The following is an 18,711-nucleotide window of genomic DNA, read 5'->3' as shown; positions in this document are numbered from 1 at the left end:
TTTAAGTTTTTAGTTTATTTCTAATAATACAAGTTTTATATGATCACAATAAGTTTTCAATTGCAATTTATAGATCAACAAGATGAATTATTTTCTTTATTCTAAATATTATCCATGCACATTTCAATTTTTTTATAAATAGATTTTTTAATTTTTTTATACTAAATATTATCTATAAACATTTCAATTTCTTTTCACTAAATAAGTTCTTATTTTCTTTACCCTACATATTTATGGCTTGTGGGTTGGAATAAAACTAGTCATAAATATAGGAGTCATCTATCATGTCGATCAGAATCATTTGATGATTTTTGAGAAAGAGATCTCATAAACTGGAACAACAGAAACCACAAAAAACAGACCTAGAATAGAACGCAACAACAAACTAAGAAAGAGATCTCTCTATAAATAATCTAATCATATACGAGCCAAGATTTTTAAAACAAGATAGCCATGATCAGTTACATTGCAGAGAGTTTAATAACGGATTGAAACAATGCAATTCTCAAAAGGAAACCTTTTTTCATTTAAGAAATCACAATGGATAGAACAAATATCCACAGCCACATCTGCAAAAGCATGGACTACTTGATTTCTCCACCATTACAAGAACATAAGCGTCCCATTATTAAGTAATATCATATAAACATAAACACAGTACCCATTCAGATACATCTGAACATAACATATGCTATATAAAACATAAAAAAGAAGCTATTGCTGGTCTTTTTCTTCTATAACATATAAAACATAGAATAGTAATCAAGCCTGCTTCTACAGGCCTTCTTTCTTTTGTCCAGGAAACTTTTCCTTAACCTTGTCCATCATCCCTCCTCCTTGCTTCTCTTGTTTGCCTTCATGCATCACTTCCCCTTCTTTCTTCTGTCCAGGAAGATTCTCTTTTATCTTGTCTACCAAACCTCCTCCTTTCTTCTCTCCAATCCCACACTCACCTTGCTGTTGCTGCTGCTGCTGCTGCTGTGCCGTCTCTTCGTCTTTGTTTTTCCCAAACAGCCCACGATACTTCTGCTCTGGTGCATTTGAATCCGCCATTACTATAAACTTCACAACTTCAACAATATGAATCAAAACGAGCTTCACAAGTTTGCAGGTGGAAGTGTTTGATTGAAATGGGTATGTGGGTATGCATATTTATAGGGTTTCACCAGAGTGTGGACGTTGTTGTGGCGCTGCTTCGTCGTGTTCAATTGCCACGTTAATATGCTACCGGTGGCATAGACATTTTAAATCTTGTAGTGGGATAAATATCTAGATAAAGTTTTTATCTGCACAGGTGTCCATATTAAGAGTGTGCAATTTTATGTCAAGGTAGGTCATTGGGTGGCGAAAGGAAACTCCAGATTTGACGACTTTGGGATGAAACACTCATTTACGTGTTCATTTATTGTAGAGCATGCATATGGATTAGCATCGCGTATTTATCTTCCATTGTATTATATGCTCTCTTGTCCTTCTAGAAACTATCTACAAGGGGATTTTGTTAAATGTAATCAGATTAATGTAAATTAGTGTTGATAAGTAATTGTTAATAGTAATTATAATAAGATCTTTTAGTATCAATTTCGATGAAGAACAATTGTGATTTGATATTGAAATTAGATTGAGATTTTTTTGAAATTGTGATTTCTTTGTCGGTAAATAGTCTCAAATTTTGTACTGGATAGATGTGTTTTGTCAAATATCATGTCTATAGGTTTGGGATCAAATCTACAATTGCAAATTTATTATCTACATCTATATTGCACCATATGAAGTGTACATTTATAGTCTTTGTTCACCTAGATAATCTTCATTTTCTAGGCTTGTCTTTATCTCACAAGGAAATATGTTTTTCTAGGCTAGCATTTAGAAATGCATACAAAAGTTTAAAGATGGTACACAAGGATCATCAAATGATGTATGCAGATTTGTTACTTTTTTATGTGCACCAAATCCATGTCTATCACTATTGATTATCCTTTAATGATCTAGGATTTGAGAGATTGATTCTAACTATAAGATGGATGCTAATGAATTCCTTTAAATATTAGCATATAGCATCAAATATTAAAAAATGCGTCTTTAATTGAATCAAGGTAAAAAATTAAAGGGTGATAGTTGCCCAATTTTGAATCTAATTTTTAGAAATGAAAGACTCAAGTCCATAATCACAAGATTAACCTTATAACTATGGAAATCACACTTGGTGGAAAAAAAAACAAATTCAATTGTTTCATGCTTATATGAAGGAAGGTTTATAGATAAATCTAATAAATGGAAGGCTAAGATGAAATTATGGGTGATTCAACAATAGTGTGCCAAGTTGTCAAGCATGACAAAAGAATGTGCCCAAGATATCAAAAAACTTAAAACACCTATAAAAGAATATATACCTTCAAATGCAACACCTCCACTTAATGGTGGTATCATCATGACATTTGAATGAAGGACCCTCATTAAAGGGTGATCATTGTGAACTTTGAATTAAGGAATTTGGTTTTATTTTTCTTGTTTCTGTAGACACTAAAAAATGGTCAACGCTTGTGACTCCCCTTTTTAGCATGTCTCCTTATCACATGTTTGGTCTTTATCATTCATCCATGTTGTGTTATTCTTTTGTTTAATTGATAATTAATTTTTCCCCCTAATTTGACCATCTCTTGTCAATTTGACCTAAATCACTCTTCTTGTTTACCCGATTAAATAATTCTATCAATTATTCAATCTCTATCTCTTTGGCATTAATATGACATAATCCAATTCTAGGATTAAATATTCATTTAATTATTGACCCCCCTTAATTCTAACATGTCCCTCTTAGGATTAATCAATTCATTGTTTATTTAATTCTTTTGTCACAATTAAATAAATATTTAACTCACTAATTACTAATATGGGAGTGAATTAATAAATGAATATTTATTAGTTTCACTCCATTTTCATCTCCACTTCTAAGTCCACCTCACTCTTTCCTCATTCTGCTCCACTTAACTCTAACTCATTTCTATTTCTTCCTCCACTTGGAAATGCAATTTCCTATTTCTCCTTACTTAACAAGTCCTCTCATTTAATCTCGTATGTTATCACTTTTAGTCCCAAATCAATCTTAGTCATACAATCAATCCCAATTTATCTATAAATTAAGCTTTTATTGCTCATTCTAATAACCATGATCTTTTGGTTATCCTTGTGATCATCCTATCAAATTGCCCTTGCTTTGTCATATTTGTGCACTCACCCATTTGAGAGCCACATCCAATTAGAGGAGAAAGAAAAATGATGGAATGGAATGAAGGAGATCCATAGTGTTGGTTTGCATAGTGTTTTTCGTTTCATTTTATGCATTTCAAATTCATAGTTTCATTGATGTGATTAGGTTATTTTCATGATGTTAGCTTTGTAGTTGTCTTTTGATATCATGTGTAATTCAAGGTAGAATACAAATTAAATTAAGACATGTGCATCTCCATCACAAACCCTTACTACCTTCTTTTAAAAAGGAAAAAAAAAGTTATGTTTTTAACAATATTTTTATATTAGATATTCAGTTAAATTTTTTTTTTCATTTCCTGTATATGGTAAAAATGGAAACAACAATATTGAAAGACTAAATGAATTCAGCCACAAAACACTACCCTAATCAACAACAAAGATCCACCATAACATATGAAGATTACCTAACACAATGCAAATCAAATAAAATCACAAAGATTATACCATCACATGTCCAATAGGGTTTGAATCTTCATTCTTCCTATCTCCATTGATCTTGCTTGATATATTTGCTCTCAGATTTTATATGTGCACAAGAGCTCAACAAAGAACGGAAATGTGGTTGCAAGTAGGCTTGATCACATATGAAAGTTCGAATGCTAGTCCAGGAGTTGAATAGAATAGTTAGGAGAATGATAATGAAGGAAGTGTCTCCTTATATAGAAGACACTATAAGAAATTGAGGGATAAGATTGAGAGGTATAAAAGATAAATGGTCGGCTAAGATTAGAGGGCAGGTAGAGAAAATAAGAAAATAATGAGAGGGTAGGTAGTGTAGGAATTAAGAGATGAATGACATGTGTCATGGGTGGAAAAGGTTAATGAATTAATTAAATAAATAAAGATTTATTTAATTAATAGAAGAAGTGGGATAATTAAATAAATAAAAGTATTTATTTAATTTAGGGGAAGGATAATTTAAATAAATAAATGTATTTAATTAAATGAGAAATAAGGCTAGAAGAGGATAAATGAATTAATTAAATAAATAAATATTTATTTAATTAATAGAAGAATTAGGCTTAAATAATTAAATAAATAAATAAATTTATTTAATTAGACAGGACAATTTTAGGTGTCTACATTTTGCCCCTCTTTGAGACAATGCAGCTTGTCGCGTTGTTTCAAAGAAGATAAGATGAACTAATACAAAGCTGCCCCAAGATGGGAATGATATGCCCCCTTGAGAGATTCGATGAAAATGTTTGAAAAAATTGCAGACAATCTCTCAATAAGAAAGAAAGGCTAGAATGGACTAACAAGATAGGATAGAGTGACAAAGTCACGGGATAAAGAAGATTGTCTCGAGATATGAGGGGTAGGGTACTCTATAAGATAAACTATGAGGGAAAACATCCTCATTGTCATCCACACATCTAAGAGATCAAAGTGCAGAGAGAGAAGAGAGAAGTTAGTAGTCAGCAACAATGGCATTGGTGCACAGATTCGATTGCATTCACCGATATTAGAGGCTAGCAGATGCAGGAGAGCCGGTGAGTACCGCAAAACCTCCTTGTACTTTGTCGCATTAATTGTTGTCATAAATGCATGCTAGGTAGTGCAATAAATGTGCTCTAGGTAGGTCTAGAAAAATGTCAAGCGGGGGCGAAATACATGAAAGCGTGTCTGCATTGGTGCCAGGTGCGTCTAGGTAGGCTAGGCACGGCTGCGTTGGTGTCAAGTGCGTCTATGATTGTAATAGCGTCTGTGTCAAATGCAAGCATGTTTGTGTATTTCAGGCACGTTTATGAAAGACAGGCATGTCTGTGCAGAGCATAAGCACATCTATGTGATTTAGGCGCGTCTGTGCAAAGCAAGCGCATATGTGCAGTATGCAAGCGCGTTTGTGCCATGAATGTGATTTTATGTCTTCAAGGTCGAATTGGCAATTTTGTTATAAACATACATTGTTGATTGGATAAGCTGCTGAGAGGATACACTCAAACAGGTCCTCTAGGGAAGACTAGAATAACAGATAGGGCTGGGATTGACAATTCTGTGATAGAACATATGTTGCCAATCAGGAAACTACTCAAGAGGATGCACTCAAGTAGAGGCCCTAGGATAGGATAGATCGAGGCACTTTGTGATAAATAGGGAGTACCAAGGAAATTGACAATTTTGTGATAGCACATACGTTGCCAATTGGATTAGGCTTAAATTGACAATTTTGTGATAGAACATACATTGTCAATTGGATAAGCTACTCAAGAGGATAACCTCAAGCAGGTGCCCTAAAGATAGGATCAAAGCAACACTTTGTGATGAACAGGGAATGCTACTAGGATAGAAAACAGCACTTTGTGATGAACAGGGAATGCCACTAGGATAGAAAGTAGTACTTTGTGAAGAACAGGGAGTACTAAAAAAGAGCAGCGCTTTGTGATGAACAGGGAGTACTACTAGGATAGGAAGCAGCACTTTGTGATGAACAAGGAGTAACACTAGGATAGGAAGCAACACATTGTGATGAACAGGGAGTACCACTAGGATAGAGTGCCATATGATAGATATAAGCACTAAGATAAAAAAGTAGCACTTTGTGATGAACAGGGAATGCCACTAGGATTGACATAGTTGATTTGCTTGACTGCAGGAAGAACTACTAATGCTGGAGTCACGGGAGAGATTCCCTTCGACTCAGAGTTTACGACCAGAGCTAACACTCGAGGATAGAGAAGTAGTAGAGGCTATGGGATTGTGATATATTTTGTATGTGCCTGAGTTTCAGGTGAACATGGGATTGCTGACTGCGCTAGTTGAGAGATGGAACTCAGAGACTTGCATGTTTCATTTGTCGATAGGTGAGATGACAGTCAACTTGGAGGATGTGTACAGGATACTAAGGATACTAATCATTGGGGAGTTAGTTCCTTACGATCAAGAGAGAGATAGGGATGCACTAAGATGAGTGTTTCAAGATCCAAGAGATGAGGGTGGGACATGTAGCTTGGGACACTATGACACAGACAGGATTGGCACTACCGTCGGTACTAGCAAGAGTGATCAGTGGGTTCCTCTGTCTGGATAGAGCGACACGAGGGTTGATAGTGGGATGGGGGAGGACACTGGAGACATTGGTGACTGAGCACACTAGGTTTGCACGGGGGTCGTGTCTGCTGGCACACTTGTATTATGAGTTGCATTAGTTTGTGTATCATGGATCGTCAGGATTGGGATGCGAAGTGACATTTTTGCAGGTATGGGCATATGAGCATCTATCGGTTACACATCTGATACACTTTAGAGGTAGGGGACATGGGCGTAGCGATGTACACTTGTATGATATGATTACATCACAACCACAGATTGGGAGACTAGAGTACTGGCTCAAGGTTATTGATGAGATAGACAGTGTGATATGGAGGCCTTACTTAGACCATGAGGAGTGGGAGGATGATGCAATGGAGCTGCCATATGTATTCCAAAGCAGGTATCTGATTGGTCGAACACCATATGTGATTAAGAGCCAATTGATAGATAGGGTGTGCAGATAGTTTGGCAGGATATAGCGGATTCCACGGGGTTTAGGGATGTATGCACGGATAGTGAGGGATCAGGTGCATTTAGGGCCATTGCTTTTTTATGATCAGGTTGTGATACAGATGGTAGAGATGGTTCCCCTACCTTGGGATATATAGGCAAATATAGAGGATGCAGGGATGGATGCAGAGTACACTGCATATTACGCAGAGCATCCGTTTCCACAGCTGACGGATCCAAGGGAGTTGATAGAGGGAGACTGTGGAGGTGGTGGAGATGATAGTGGGGATGGTGGAGGTAGAGGCCAATGGTGGAGGCAGGGCACAGTGATAGAGAGGAGAGTGGCTCAGAGAAGAGAGGGAAGAGAGGAGAGACATATGCATTTAGTGAGGGGTAGAGGTGGATTTCCATTACAGGTGCTAGTAGCACAGGTTCCTAAATAGGTACAGGGACGGGGATAGGGACAGGAGCAACCACAGGGACAGGGTGAGGAGAGAGGAGGATGAGCTACTATCCTTGAGGGAGATCTGCTAGGGATAGGCAGATGAGATCCAGGATCTGCAGAGGGAGATAGCTAGGCTCAGGAGATAGCTGAGGGACACTGAGCGGGAGAGGGATTAGGCTAGTCAACGCTATATAGAGGCTAAGATAGCACTAAGGGAAGGGAGGTAGGCAGCAGAGGACACAGGGGTTGGATACACCTATGTTCTATGGGTAGGGGAGGAGATAGGCTACTTGAGAGAACTATACTATGGAGCGATGCCACTAGATCAGTAGGCCAGGAGCTTCCAGAGACCATTGCGGACTATGATGACCATTGGAGGGAGAGACGGGAGACAGGCATCTAGCAGTGGGGTTATGGGTCCTCCACCACCACCAAATAGAGGGGGCAGGGGAGGTTATATAGAGATATAAGATACCTAAAGGGGGAGAGAGGCGTGAGAGACCTAGATAGGGTGTGAGAGAGAGAGGGTTGAGATAGATGGAGGGGGGCAGAGAGAGGTTTGTAATGAGATATGGATGGAGATGTAGAGAGGTGGAGAGGGAATGAGGGAGAAACCTAGAGAGGGTGTGATGGAAAGCTAATGATGTAGATGGTAAAGAGAGAATAAGAATTAGTAGGGAAGGGAGAGAGAGATGAGATAAGGAGGGAGAGGGAGATAAAGAGGGAGAGGGGAAGAAAATAATGGAGATGCCTATAAATGGGAGGGAGGGATAAGAGGAGAGATGAAAGAATAAAGAGAGAGAAGAGTATGAGGGGATTGAGGGAGAGGTGGACATGGAGGGACTACAAGACCTAGGGAAGGAGATGATGCAGAGGTGGGGGGAATGCGAGAAGAGGATGAGAGAGTTCAAAAATAAATAGGAGTAAAGGGGGAGGGGGATATAGGGGAAGAGAGAGGGAGAGAAATATATTGGGAAAGAGAGATGAGAGACCTAGATGACAAGAGAGAGGAATGAGATAGATAGAGGGGGGGGAAGAGGTGAGTAATGAGACATGATGTAGAGGTAGATAGGTGGAGAAGAAGGAAGTGGTAAACCTAGAGAGGTGAGAGAGAGTTGATGACCTAGAATGTAGAGAGAGAGAGAGACAATAAAAAAGTGGGGAAGTGAGATATATATGGGGGTATGTATGGATGGGGAGGTAGAGAGGGAGAGGGGAAGAAATGAAGGGAGAGAGGGAGAATAGAAGAGATAGAAAAAAAAAAGAGGAGTAAGAGGGGATGGATGGAGAGGTAGACATGGAGGTAGTGAGAGACCTCTGGAAGGAGGGGATAAAGAGGTTAGGGGAGGAAGAGAAAAGGAGGGAGTTCATAAAGGGATAGGGTTAAGGAGGAGGGAGAGAGAGGTAGAGAGGGACATAGAGAACTATAGAGGGGGCATATAGATAGGTGAGAGACCTAGATGGCCAGAGAGGAGTGAGATAGATAGTGGGGGATAAAGAGAGGTTGGTAACGAGACCTATATGTAGAGGTAGATAGGTGAAGAGGAAGGGAGGGAGAAACATACAGAGGGGAGATAGGGTGGGATGGAGACGTAATGACCTAGACAATGAAGATAGAGAATAGAAGAGATAGAAGAACAAAGAGATGAGTAAGAGGAGATGGATAGAGAGGTAGACATGGAGGGACTGTGATACCTAGAGAATGTGGAGATAGAAAGGTTTGGAGAGAGAGAGAGAGATAAGAGAGGGAGAGAGTTCATAAAAAGATAGAGGTAAGGAGAAGGGAGAGAAAGGTGGAGAGGGAGGGAGAGAACTAGAGGGTGGACAATTAGATAAGTGAGAAACCTAGAGGGGGAGAGAAAGGTGGGTAATAATATAGGGAGGGAGAGACAGTGAGGTGAATACTGAGGGAGGGACAACCGTAGATATGGGGAGAGAGGATAAAAGGGATAGGTCTAGTGACCAAGAGAAAGGAGTGGGAGGGGAGAGAAACATTAAGGGAGTGAGAGAGAAGAGAGAGGGAGAGAGTCAAGGATAAAGAAGCGAGAGAGACAAGAGAGGGAGAGAGATAGGTCTAGAGTTTGGGGAAGATAAAGAGAGTGAGATATATAGCTAAAGAATGCTAATGGGATCATGTTGATTACTGAAATTTGACATGTCGATTATTGAAATTTGACTAACTTTGAAATTTTATATGATCCTCTAAAAACTAGAATCTACATTATAAGTCCTATAGACATATACTTAAATTTTATATTTCATGTATATTTTCTCCTTTGGGGGTGGATTTAACTTGTGCCAAGATTGAAAAAACTAGACACTCACAAAACCTTCACATTGGACAATGCAGAACATTTGGCGCTCGCCAAATGCAAAAAATTGACTTTTCACATTTGGCGAGCGCCAAATTTGGCGTGCGCCAAAGGTGAAAATTCAAATTTTACATTTGGCGAGCACCAAATTTGGCGCGTTCCAAATGTGAAAATTCAAAATTTTGCATTTGGCGAGCACCATATTTGGTGCTCGCCAAATGGTTTTCTTGGGAGAATACCAACCCTTTGGGTTGGATTTTCCTTGGGCATCTAACCCCTATGTTTGGATGACCTTTTCATGCCAATGATGCATTTTTATGAAAAAGTAAGAAGTGGCACCTTTTTGGTACCACAACTTGGTGCACTTACCCTTATGTAGAAGTGAATACTCTCTTAAACCTTTCTATCCTCCTCTATGCTATCATCTGAATGCATGGATGTTATGTGTACAAAAATAGAAACTTCTGTAGAATGATAATACATAAATTTCACTTCATTTTGAGGTTGTAGTGTATAATTTTCAGAAAAATCAATAATAGAGACAATGGTGCCAACAGGAAATGTGTCCTTACATAACTTGAATTGCTCATCTAACCATCGAGCTCTATGTGTATGCATTATGTACTCATAAACAAGTTTCTATTGAAACATTTTCATAAATTCGGCTACACATATATCATTTTCACTAACTCACATCTCTTCAAATCTTTTCCATCTTTAACTCCATATGTGACTATCTTTTATTTTCTAGAAGAAACTAGTTTCCTACCAATTTCATGTGTGCTCTCCAAATGTACACATCTTGGCAAATGTTGCAAACCACCACATATAGCTCAAGAACCTTCTAAACAAAGCATCTTATAGTAAATACAGCCATCATGTCTATTACATAGTACACTTGAAATAAAATCTCTTACTGACTTAGGAGGTGCTTGTATATTGCATTCTTGCAAAACATCGTTAGTGTGCAAATTAGAACAAATATGACGAAAAATATCATAGTGCATGGAAAATTCAATATGAATCCTACAACAACATGTGGTGCGTACATGATTAATCTTAATATAAAAAGGTTTTTCCATTTCAAAAAATCTTTGATAAATTATTATTTGAGGAAAATTTTCAAGAAATCTTTCATAAAATTTTGTTTGAGTCATTTCCAAATAGTGTTTGGCATGTGGCTCATGATTTTTAGACCCGATTTGCCTTCTAACAACATCTCTTTGGTTCGGCAAAACTCTTGTGTTGTCATGCCAAAAAATTTCAATTAATGTTCTTAGTGCATCAACAACAACCTTGTCTTTCCGTGGTAGTCTACCCAAGAATGCCTAAAGAGAATTGTTGTTGGGCTCCTGTATTTTTTCTCGCCTCTATAATGTTTTACTTATGTTTTTCCACTAACATTTAATGACTTACTTGTTTTGCTTATCAAACGATCTTTTTTTATTTTCTTGCTCATTATGGTTTATGTAATGACACATCGAGCAACATTAGAATCTTTAGTATGTGATTTTGAACCAATAACTTGATATGCATCAAATAAATTTCTCACAATAGTTCTTTCATTGTTACTTTTGGATGATCTTAGGTCTAGAATTTTCATTGTCTCCCTACAATTCAAATTTTTAATCATTTGAACAATTAATTGACATCTTTTGGTTTGATTTAAGTTTTAAAAATAGTTTTTTTATATTCTTTTAACCATTCTCCTACAAGTTCATTCATTCATTTTATTGGGCATTGGCTTCAATATATTCTCATCAATGTCAATTAGATACTTTGGTTTCCTACGAATGATTCTAGGAGGTGTTAACATCAGTGCATTATGTACATTCAATTCATCAAATAGAGAAAGTGTATGTTCATCATTTAATTTATTATTGAATGTGGTCTCTTCTTCAATTGCATTAGGTTCATATAGTAAATCAAATGTCTCTTCTTCAATTGCATTAGGTGCATTATGTTTGTTTGGTAAATCGAATTGAGATGTTGAGGATGGCATACCTTCTTGTCCCATTGTTCTTATATCACGTAATTTATTCATAAGTTGCCTTTGTCTTTCATTTTCAGCCTATAGTTATTCCATCGTTACTCGCTTGTTCTTTCCCATGGTTGATATCGGTTTTCCTAAATAGAATCATATTACATATATATGTAAACAAAAGTTCATAAACAATCAAATAACAATAAATATGCATCTTATCATTATTTTTTGAATCAAAACTATTAAAAAATCACAATAGTATTGACAAAACTAATAAGAACAACAATTCAATCATTTAAAATCATGCAAAAAACAAAAAATTCACTTACTTCTATGTATAAAACAGTGATAGAAGTGCAGAAACAGTTGCAGTGGGGCCTTCAACGACCTCAAAAATGTCTTTTGAGGCTGTTGAGGCTCTTGGGCAAATAAAAATATGTCTAAGTACCGCGTACGCATTGTTAGTCCCCAAAATGTTGGCAAGCCCAAAGGTATTTCTTTTTGACCCTGTAGGTGCTTAGAACTCATAATTACCATGTACGCACTCCTACGCCTTAAAAATGTTATGGCAAGGCAGCGAAGTAATAGGCTCAGTACCTCGTACGTGCTATTTGTAGTAAATAAAATGTGAAGGAAAAGAGAGAGAGAGAGAGAGAGGGATGGGGTATGGAGGAAGGGAGAAGGGGAGAGAGAGAGAGAGGGAGGGAGAGAGAGAGGGGGGAGGGAGAGAGAGGGAGAGAGAGGGGGGGGAGAGAGGGAGGGAGAGAATAATAGAGAGAGGGATGGGGTATGGAGGAAGGGAGAAGAGGAGAGAGGGAGAGAGAGAGAGAGAGAGAGAGAGAGAGAGAGAGAGAGAGGGGGGGAGAGACAGGGAGATAGGGGGAGAGAGAGAGAGAGGGAGAGAAAGGGAGAGAGAGAGGGGGGAGAGAGGGAGGAAGGGAGAGAAGAAGAGAGAGGGGGATGGGGTATGGAGGAAGGTAGGAAGGGAGGAGAGGAGAGAGGGAGAGAGAGGTAGAGAGAGAGGGGGGGAGAGAGAGCGAGAGAGAGAGAGAGAGAGAGAGAGAGAGAGAGAGAGAGAGAGAGAGAGAGAGAGATGATGCGCAATGGGTTTTGTACACTAAGTCAAATGCTAAGTCTATCAAGGAAACCATAGCCTCTCGAGCTCAAAATGTGGACCTTGGGATTATTAGGTCTATTGTTCATCCAAATGGTGACCACTACATGGCAGACCTAATTGCAGTACAACAGTATAAAGTAAGGGAGATAAAGGGGGTAGGGAGAGAGAAAGAGTGGGGAGGGAGAGAATAGGAGAGAGAGGGATGAGGTATGGAGGAAGTGAGAAGGGGAGAGAGGGAGAGAGAGGTAGAGAGAGGGAGACAGAGACAGAGGGATAGAGAGACAGTGGGGTGGAGAGAGAAAAAGAGAGAGGGAGAGAAAGAGAGGCACCCTGTACGTGTTTGAGAGGGGGAGAGAGGGAGACAATACGCATACATATATACTTAATATATTATATATTATTATATACATATATACATATATACATACATATATATATTATATATACAATATCATATTATACATATTATACACACTCCCAAATTTTAAATAAAAGTAGTGCATGTATGCGTTGTTTATAGTAAAGAAAATGCATATGCGCTTCTTATACCACAAGTACCCCATACGCACTTTTGACTGTTTAGCCTTGGAAATACGCCTGGATGGAAAAGCTATGGGCTAGAAGTTTGATTTCCCTCCTTTTCCCTCCTTTTTGATGTGTTATATTTTACCAACTTGGTTTCTCGACTTTGTCATCATCAGGTTTACACTTCATCAAGTGGGTATTTCTAAAATTGCCACCATATTTTCACCCATCTTCTGATCTTTCCAGCCATATAATTTTTTTAAAATTTGAACAACAATAACATTATTATTGAATTTTTTTTACCAGTGTCTCCATAATTCTCACAAACATACGTGTACCATTTTTTTAATGACTTTTGATCTACTTATCCAAATTTTAAAAACTTTATATATTATTGTAGTGCACTTGATTCTTTACAATTTTAAAAAAAAATTGTATTTTTATTTTTTTTAGTGCAAGTTATGCTTCGTGCACGAACAGATATGTAATTTTTAGGATGTGCTCGATTGGAAAAATCACTTAAAAAAAATTCTCAACAAAAAAATACACAGTTTCTACTACTCGCTCTTAACTATCTTTCTGCCAAAGGACTTGTCAAAATACTAAATCTAACTATGACTTTTTTGATGTGCACGTCAGACACTATGTTATGTTTTTCAAAAACAATTAGGGTTTCTTTTTCGTGCGTGAAGGATTTGACCCCCTTAATCTTATCCAATTTTGAAAAATTTTAGTTATTTGGAAACTAGATTCAAAGTACTACAATATTTGTTCTTTGATTGTCTTCATATCTTGAGTGGATGACTTTCAAATTTTGCCTCCTAGTTCAAGTTTAGTTGATTTTTGAAAAAAAAGTGTCCACTTATACACCCTTTTTAACAACCATATTTGTGCACTTACCACTCATATTCATTTTATAGCTCATATGCATGTAGAGAACATCCAAAAAAGTGAAGTTACAATGATTCTCAAAAGATATATACAAAATTGTCAAAATTATTCTACCATATTGTAAAATTATTCTTCTAGATGTCCCAAAATCAATCAAGTGAACCTTCTGGATTAGCTCCAACCCTTAGTGTCTCAACTATTTCCTTGTGGTCATAGTCACGAACATTCACAGATCCTTGTTAAGAGGTCTACCACGATATTTAATCAAATGAATATTTGTTTCAACAAGAAGGTTTGAGTAATGAAGAATATGTCTATGTGTCTTAAAGTCCTCAAACAACCAAGCATTAGAATTTTCGATAGGGTACCTGCATTTTATAGAAGGATAAGTTAATGCAAAAATCAATACAACAACTGATAAATAAATGAGTTTAAGAGGTCTCAATACAACTTGACACAACAACGGTACCTTCTAAGTCATGTCCCTGTCACAACAACGGATCCTATTGGGTACTCAATACCCTCTCCATCAACCACTATAGAAGTCAATTTCTTTTTGGCCTCAATACAATGACACAAAAAGTAATATGTTCCTTCTTTGTTGTTCTCTTCCACAATAACTACATATACATTACCTACATTTAATAGAAGGATATAAGTTAATACCAAAATCAGCATAAGTTAATACTAATAAATTGAGCTTAAAATTGATTTTACCCAAGTAACAAATTGCAACCCTTTACCTGGTTCAACTATGTCTGATACATGGTCAAACTCCACTGATGCTTCAATCTGGCTCATTTGTAGTGCTCTAGGAATTTTATATGTATCTAGGGTTTGCAAAGGTCTACAATACCATTGGTCAATCCACTCTTTTGATTCACATTCATCCCACACAAAATGCATACATGAAGAGAAAAAGAATGCAATATGTCTAGTTTAAATAACTAGTGATGCTACATTTGAACTTCTAAATGAATACATGTCACTTGATCCTGTAAGTGTACAACAATCTAGATATTTTTCAATGTTAGATTCACGTATTAACCAAAAATATCTAGAAATCATAGAGTTACACCATTGCACAATTGTTTGTGCATCTATTAACATTGCACCACCTTCGTACTTCAATTCCTCTCTGGTAAGAGATCTTTTCACACATGCTCCTGCACCATCATGCTCTCCCTTTCCATGCCCTGCCTTAGTGAAATTCCAAAAATGTTGCACACCACAAGTGTCACATGCATCCTAGTGTTGGTTGTATCTTATATCTCTTTCCCTTAAACTATCATAGAAGACTGTAAAGCATCCTTGCACAAACTCTGTGGAATGAGTACAATCATCACTGATATAGAAGTCATATTCTCTTATAACCTTTTTGTCCTCCTTAGTGCTATCATGTGCATGCATGAATGCTATGTGTACAAAAATTATAACTTGTGTAGAGTGGTCATACATAGGTTGTACTTGATTTTGCAGCTTTAGTGTATAATTCTCAACAAAATCAATCACAGAGACAATATTGTTGAGGGGAAAATTGTCCTTACACAACTTGAATTGCTCATCTAACCACCTAGCTCCATGTGTCTGACCTATGTACTCATACACTAGTTTCTCTTGAAACATCTTCATAAAATCAGCTATGCATATATCCCTTTTCATTAACTCACACCTCTTTAATTCTTTTCCATCTTTAACACCATATGTGACTGACTTGTATTTTTCAATAGAAATTAGTACCTTACCAATTTTATGTCTGCTATCCAGATGTAGGCATCTATGCAATTGTTCCAAACCACCACATGTAGGACAAAAACCTCTCAAACACATCATCTTATAGTAAATGCAGCCGTCATCTCATCTACATAGTACACTTGAAATAAATTCTCTCTGTGACTCAAGAGGTGCTTGTAGACCACATTCCTACAAAACATCGTTAGTTTGCAAAATACAACATATATAGCGATAAATATCATAATGCATGGAAAATTCAACATGGACCCTACAACAAGATGTACTACGTGCATGATTAATCTTAACATAAAATGGTTTTGTCATCTCAAAAAATCTCTGACTAATTTTAATCTGAGGAAAGCTTTGAAGAAACCTTTCATAAAATTGTGTTTGAGTCATATATAAATAGTGTTTTGGATGTGGCTCACGATTTCTAATTCCAATTCACCTTCTAACAACATATCGTTGGTTGGGTGAAACCCTTGTGTTGTCATGCCAATATTTCTCAATTAACATTCTTAGTGCATCAACAACAACCTTATCCTTGTGTGGGAGTCTACCTGACAATTCCCAAAGAGAATTATTAGTAGGATCCTCAATTTTCTCTCACCTCTCTAAGGCATAGTGTAATGTGGTTCTACTTATCCTTAATGGTCCTGCTTGTTTTGCTTATTAAACGAGATTTTTTCATTTCCTTTCCCATTATGGTTGATGTGAGGACACAACAAGTAACATTAGCATCTTTAGTGCCTGATTTCGAACCAATGGCTTGGTATGCATCAAAAATATTTCTCACAATGGTTCTTTCACTATTATTTTCGGATGTTCTTAACCCCAAAATTTTCATTGTATATCTAAATTTCAGATTTTTAATCATTTCAACAACTAATTGGCATCTTCCACTTTTATTTAAGTTTTCAAAATAGTTATTCCAAATTCTTTTAACCATTCTTCTACAAGTTCTTTCAGAAATTTTATCATGCATTGGCTTGACAATATTTTCATCAATGTCTATTAGGAACTTTGGTTTTCTAAGAATTATTATAAGAGATGTTAAGATTGGTGCATGCTCTTCATTTTCATTAGGTGCATCATGTGCATTGATCACATAAAATTCAAATGGTATATCTTCTTCAATTTCATTAACATGTGCATTCACCGAATCATTTTCAAATGGTGTATGTTCATTGCATTCATTAGGTGCATTCATCATATGCATTTGAATTGGTGTATGTTGATCATTTTGATTTGGTGCATTCATCATATCAATTTAAATTGTTGAACGTTCATCACTTTCATTAGGTGCATTAGATGGTGTACCTTCACGTAATCTCCTCATACACTCCCTTTGTCTTTCCTTTGTTGCCTCTCTTGTTCTTTCCCATTGTCCTGCACATAACATCATGATGATAATCCCCAATCAAATAGCAAAAAAACAACAAATGATCATCTGTTTTTTTTTGATAAGATAAACAGGTTTTACATGGACCCCAAACCAATTTTTTTACAAAACCTGGCCATCAGCCAATAAGACAGAAACCAACAACAAAACAGGGGAACACCCCAGACTAAACACAAAAGCAAAACACAGACAAGAACTCAGCTAATTGAGTGCTCCAGCTCCTTGTTCTTCTAGATGGTAGCCTTGTTGATTGCCTCCAATTCCTCCATAATGAACTTGGAGGTACCCTTATTGTTGTTGTTGCTTCTGGTCCTAGAACTAGGGCCCATAGTTTTATTGCCACCAACAGCAGAGTCTTCACCGCCTAGATCTTTCTTTCTGTTACTATCATCAAGGTCACTGTTAATAGGATTGGATCTGTACTCCAGCACCATGGCATTGATCTTTTCCAACCCCTCCATACTATTATTCATGGCCTCCTTACTTATGTCAACCGGATTCTTAATATTATTCTTGATCTCCTCCATAGAATGCTCAACCTTCTCAATTCTTTTCTCATGTTTACATTTCAGAACCTCGACATCATGGGAAAGCTTCTGGTTCATGATCATGAGCTTCTCAGATTTGCTAGGCTCAGGCGAAACAGTGAAGATATCAATTATCTCCTTAATCCCCTCTTTAAGGGTATTAATCTCCTTCCCCACCCACTTCCAGCAGTTCTCCTGGCTTCTAGTCACTTCTATCACTAGATTCATTAGAGAACTATCCTTTTGTAAACCACTATCCACATCTTTAGGTAAAGTCCCCTGCTTCTCCTTTAGGACATTAAGAGGAAAGTCCAATTTGATTTCTTGGTCCAAGGTCTTGGGAGCATAGTCTTTAGCAACCAACTTCTTCTTTTTGGAATAAGGCTTAGTCTTATAAATCATCTTGCTAGTTGATTTATACTTACTTGTAGCCCATGTAGGGGGTTCTTGTTGCTATGGGTTCCAAGAGTGACCAACATCTAACCCTCTTCAATTGACTTATAATCAGGGTCGACAAGGGGTTTGGCGCTCCCACTATCCTCCATTTCCATATCCGAATCAGAGACATCATGAATATTAGTATTAGGGATTTGGCCTTTCTTAGAGAGAGGGCACAGCCTCAAGGGCTTTGGCATACTCCATAATGAGCACAATAAGCCCTTCATGGAGGACCGGATTATGTGGATTCTTAGCATATTTTTCAAGACTATTCTCCAAAGAAGAAACCAGGTAGAAAGGAATCGAAATAAATTTGCCATGCCTAAAGTGATTCAAGATGGTAAAATGATAAGAAAATATACTGGCATATCTGCCATCAAGAGTAATGTACCTCATGATGAACTCGACCATGTCTCCCCAAGGAGCCATAAGATCATTTATGTTGTAGCCACCATAACAATCATCATTTTGTTATAATCTAAAGTAACAATGATAAAGTGACTTTAAAAAAAAACCAATATACAAGGCAAATCAATCATTTCAAAGCAAAATTGACAAAGAAAAAAATGAAAACCTGACT

General features: G+C 37.1%; 1 protein-coding gene across 1 annotated transcript; it reads right to left on the bottom strand.

Annotated features, from left to right (window-relative positions):
* Nucleotides 1–502: 502 nt before the first annotated feature.
* Nucleotides 503–1,132, bottom strand: LOC131050919 (desiccation-related protein clone PCC6-19). The gene has a single exon (XM_057985234.2). It carries the CDS (start codon nt 1,051–1,053, stop codon nt 775–777), a length of 279 nt encoding a protein of 92 aa, XP_057841217.1. The 5' UTR covers nt 1,054–1,132; the 3' UTR covers nt 503–774.
* Between the last annotated feature and the right edge of the window lie 17,579 nt (nt 1,133–18,711).

The sequence above is a fragment of the Cryptomeria japonica genome, chromosome 4 (genome assembly GCF_030272615.1).
Source record: "Cryptomeria japonica chromosome 4, Sugi_1.0, whole genome shotgun sequence".
In the NCBI taxonomy this organism is placed as follows: domain Eukaryota; kingdom Viridiplantae; phylum Streptophyta; class Pinopsida; order Cupressales; family Cupressaceae; genus Cryptomeria; species Cryptomeria japonica.
The sequence above is the reverse complement of the archived record's forward strand: the minus strand, read 5'-3'. Positions and strand labels throughout refer to the sequence as shown.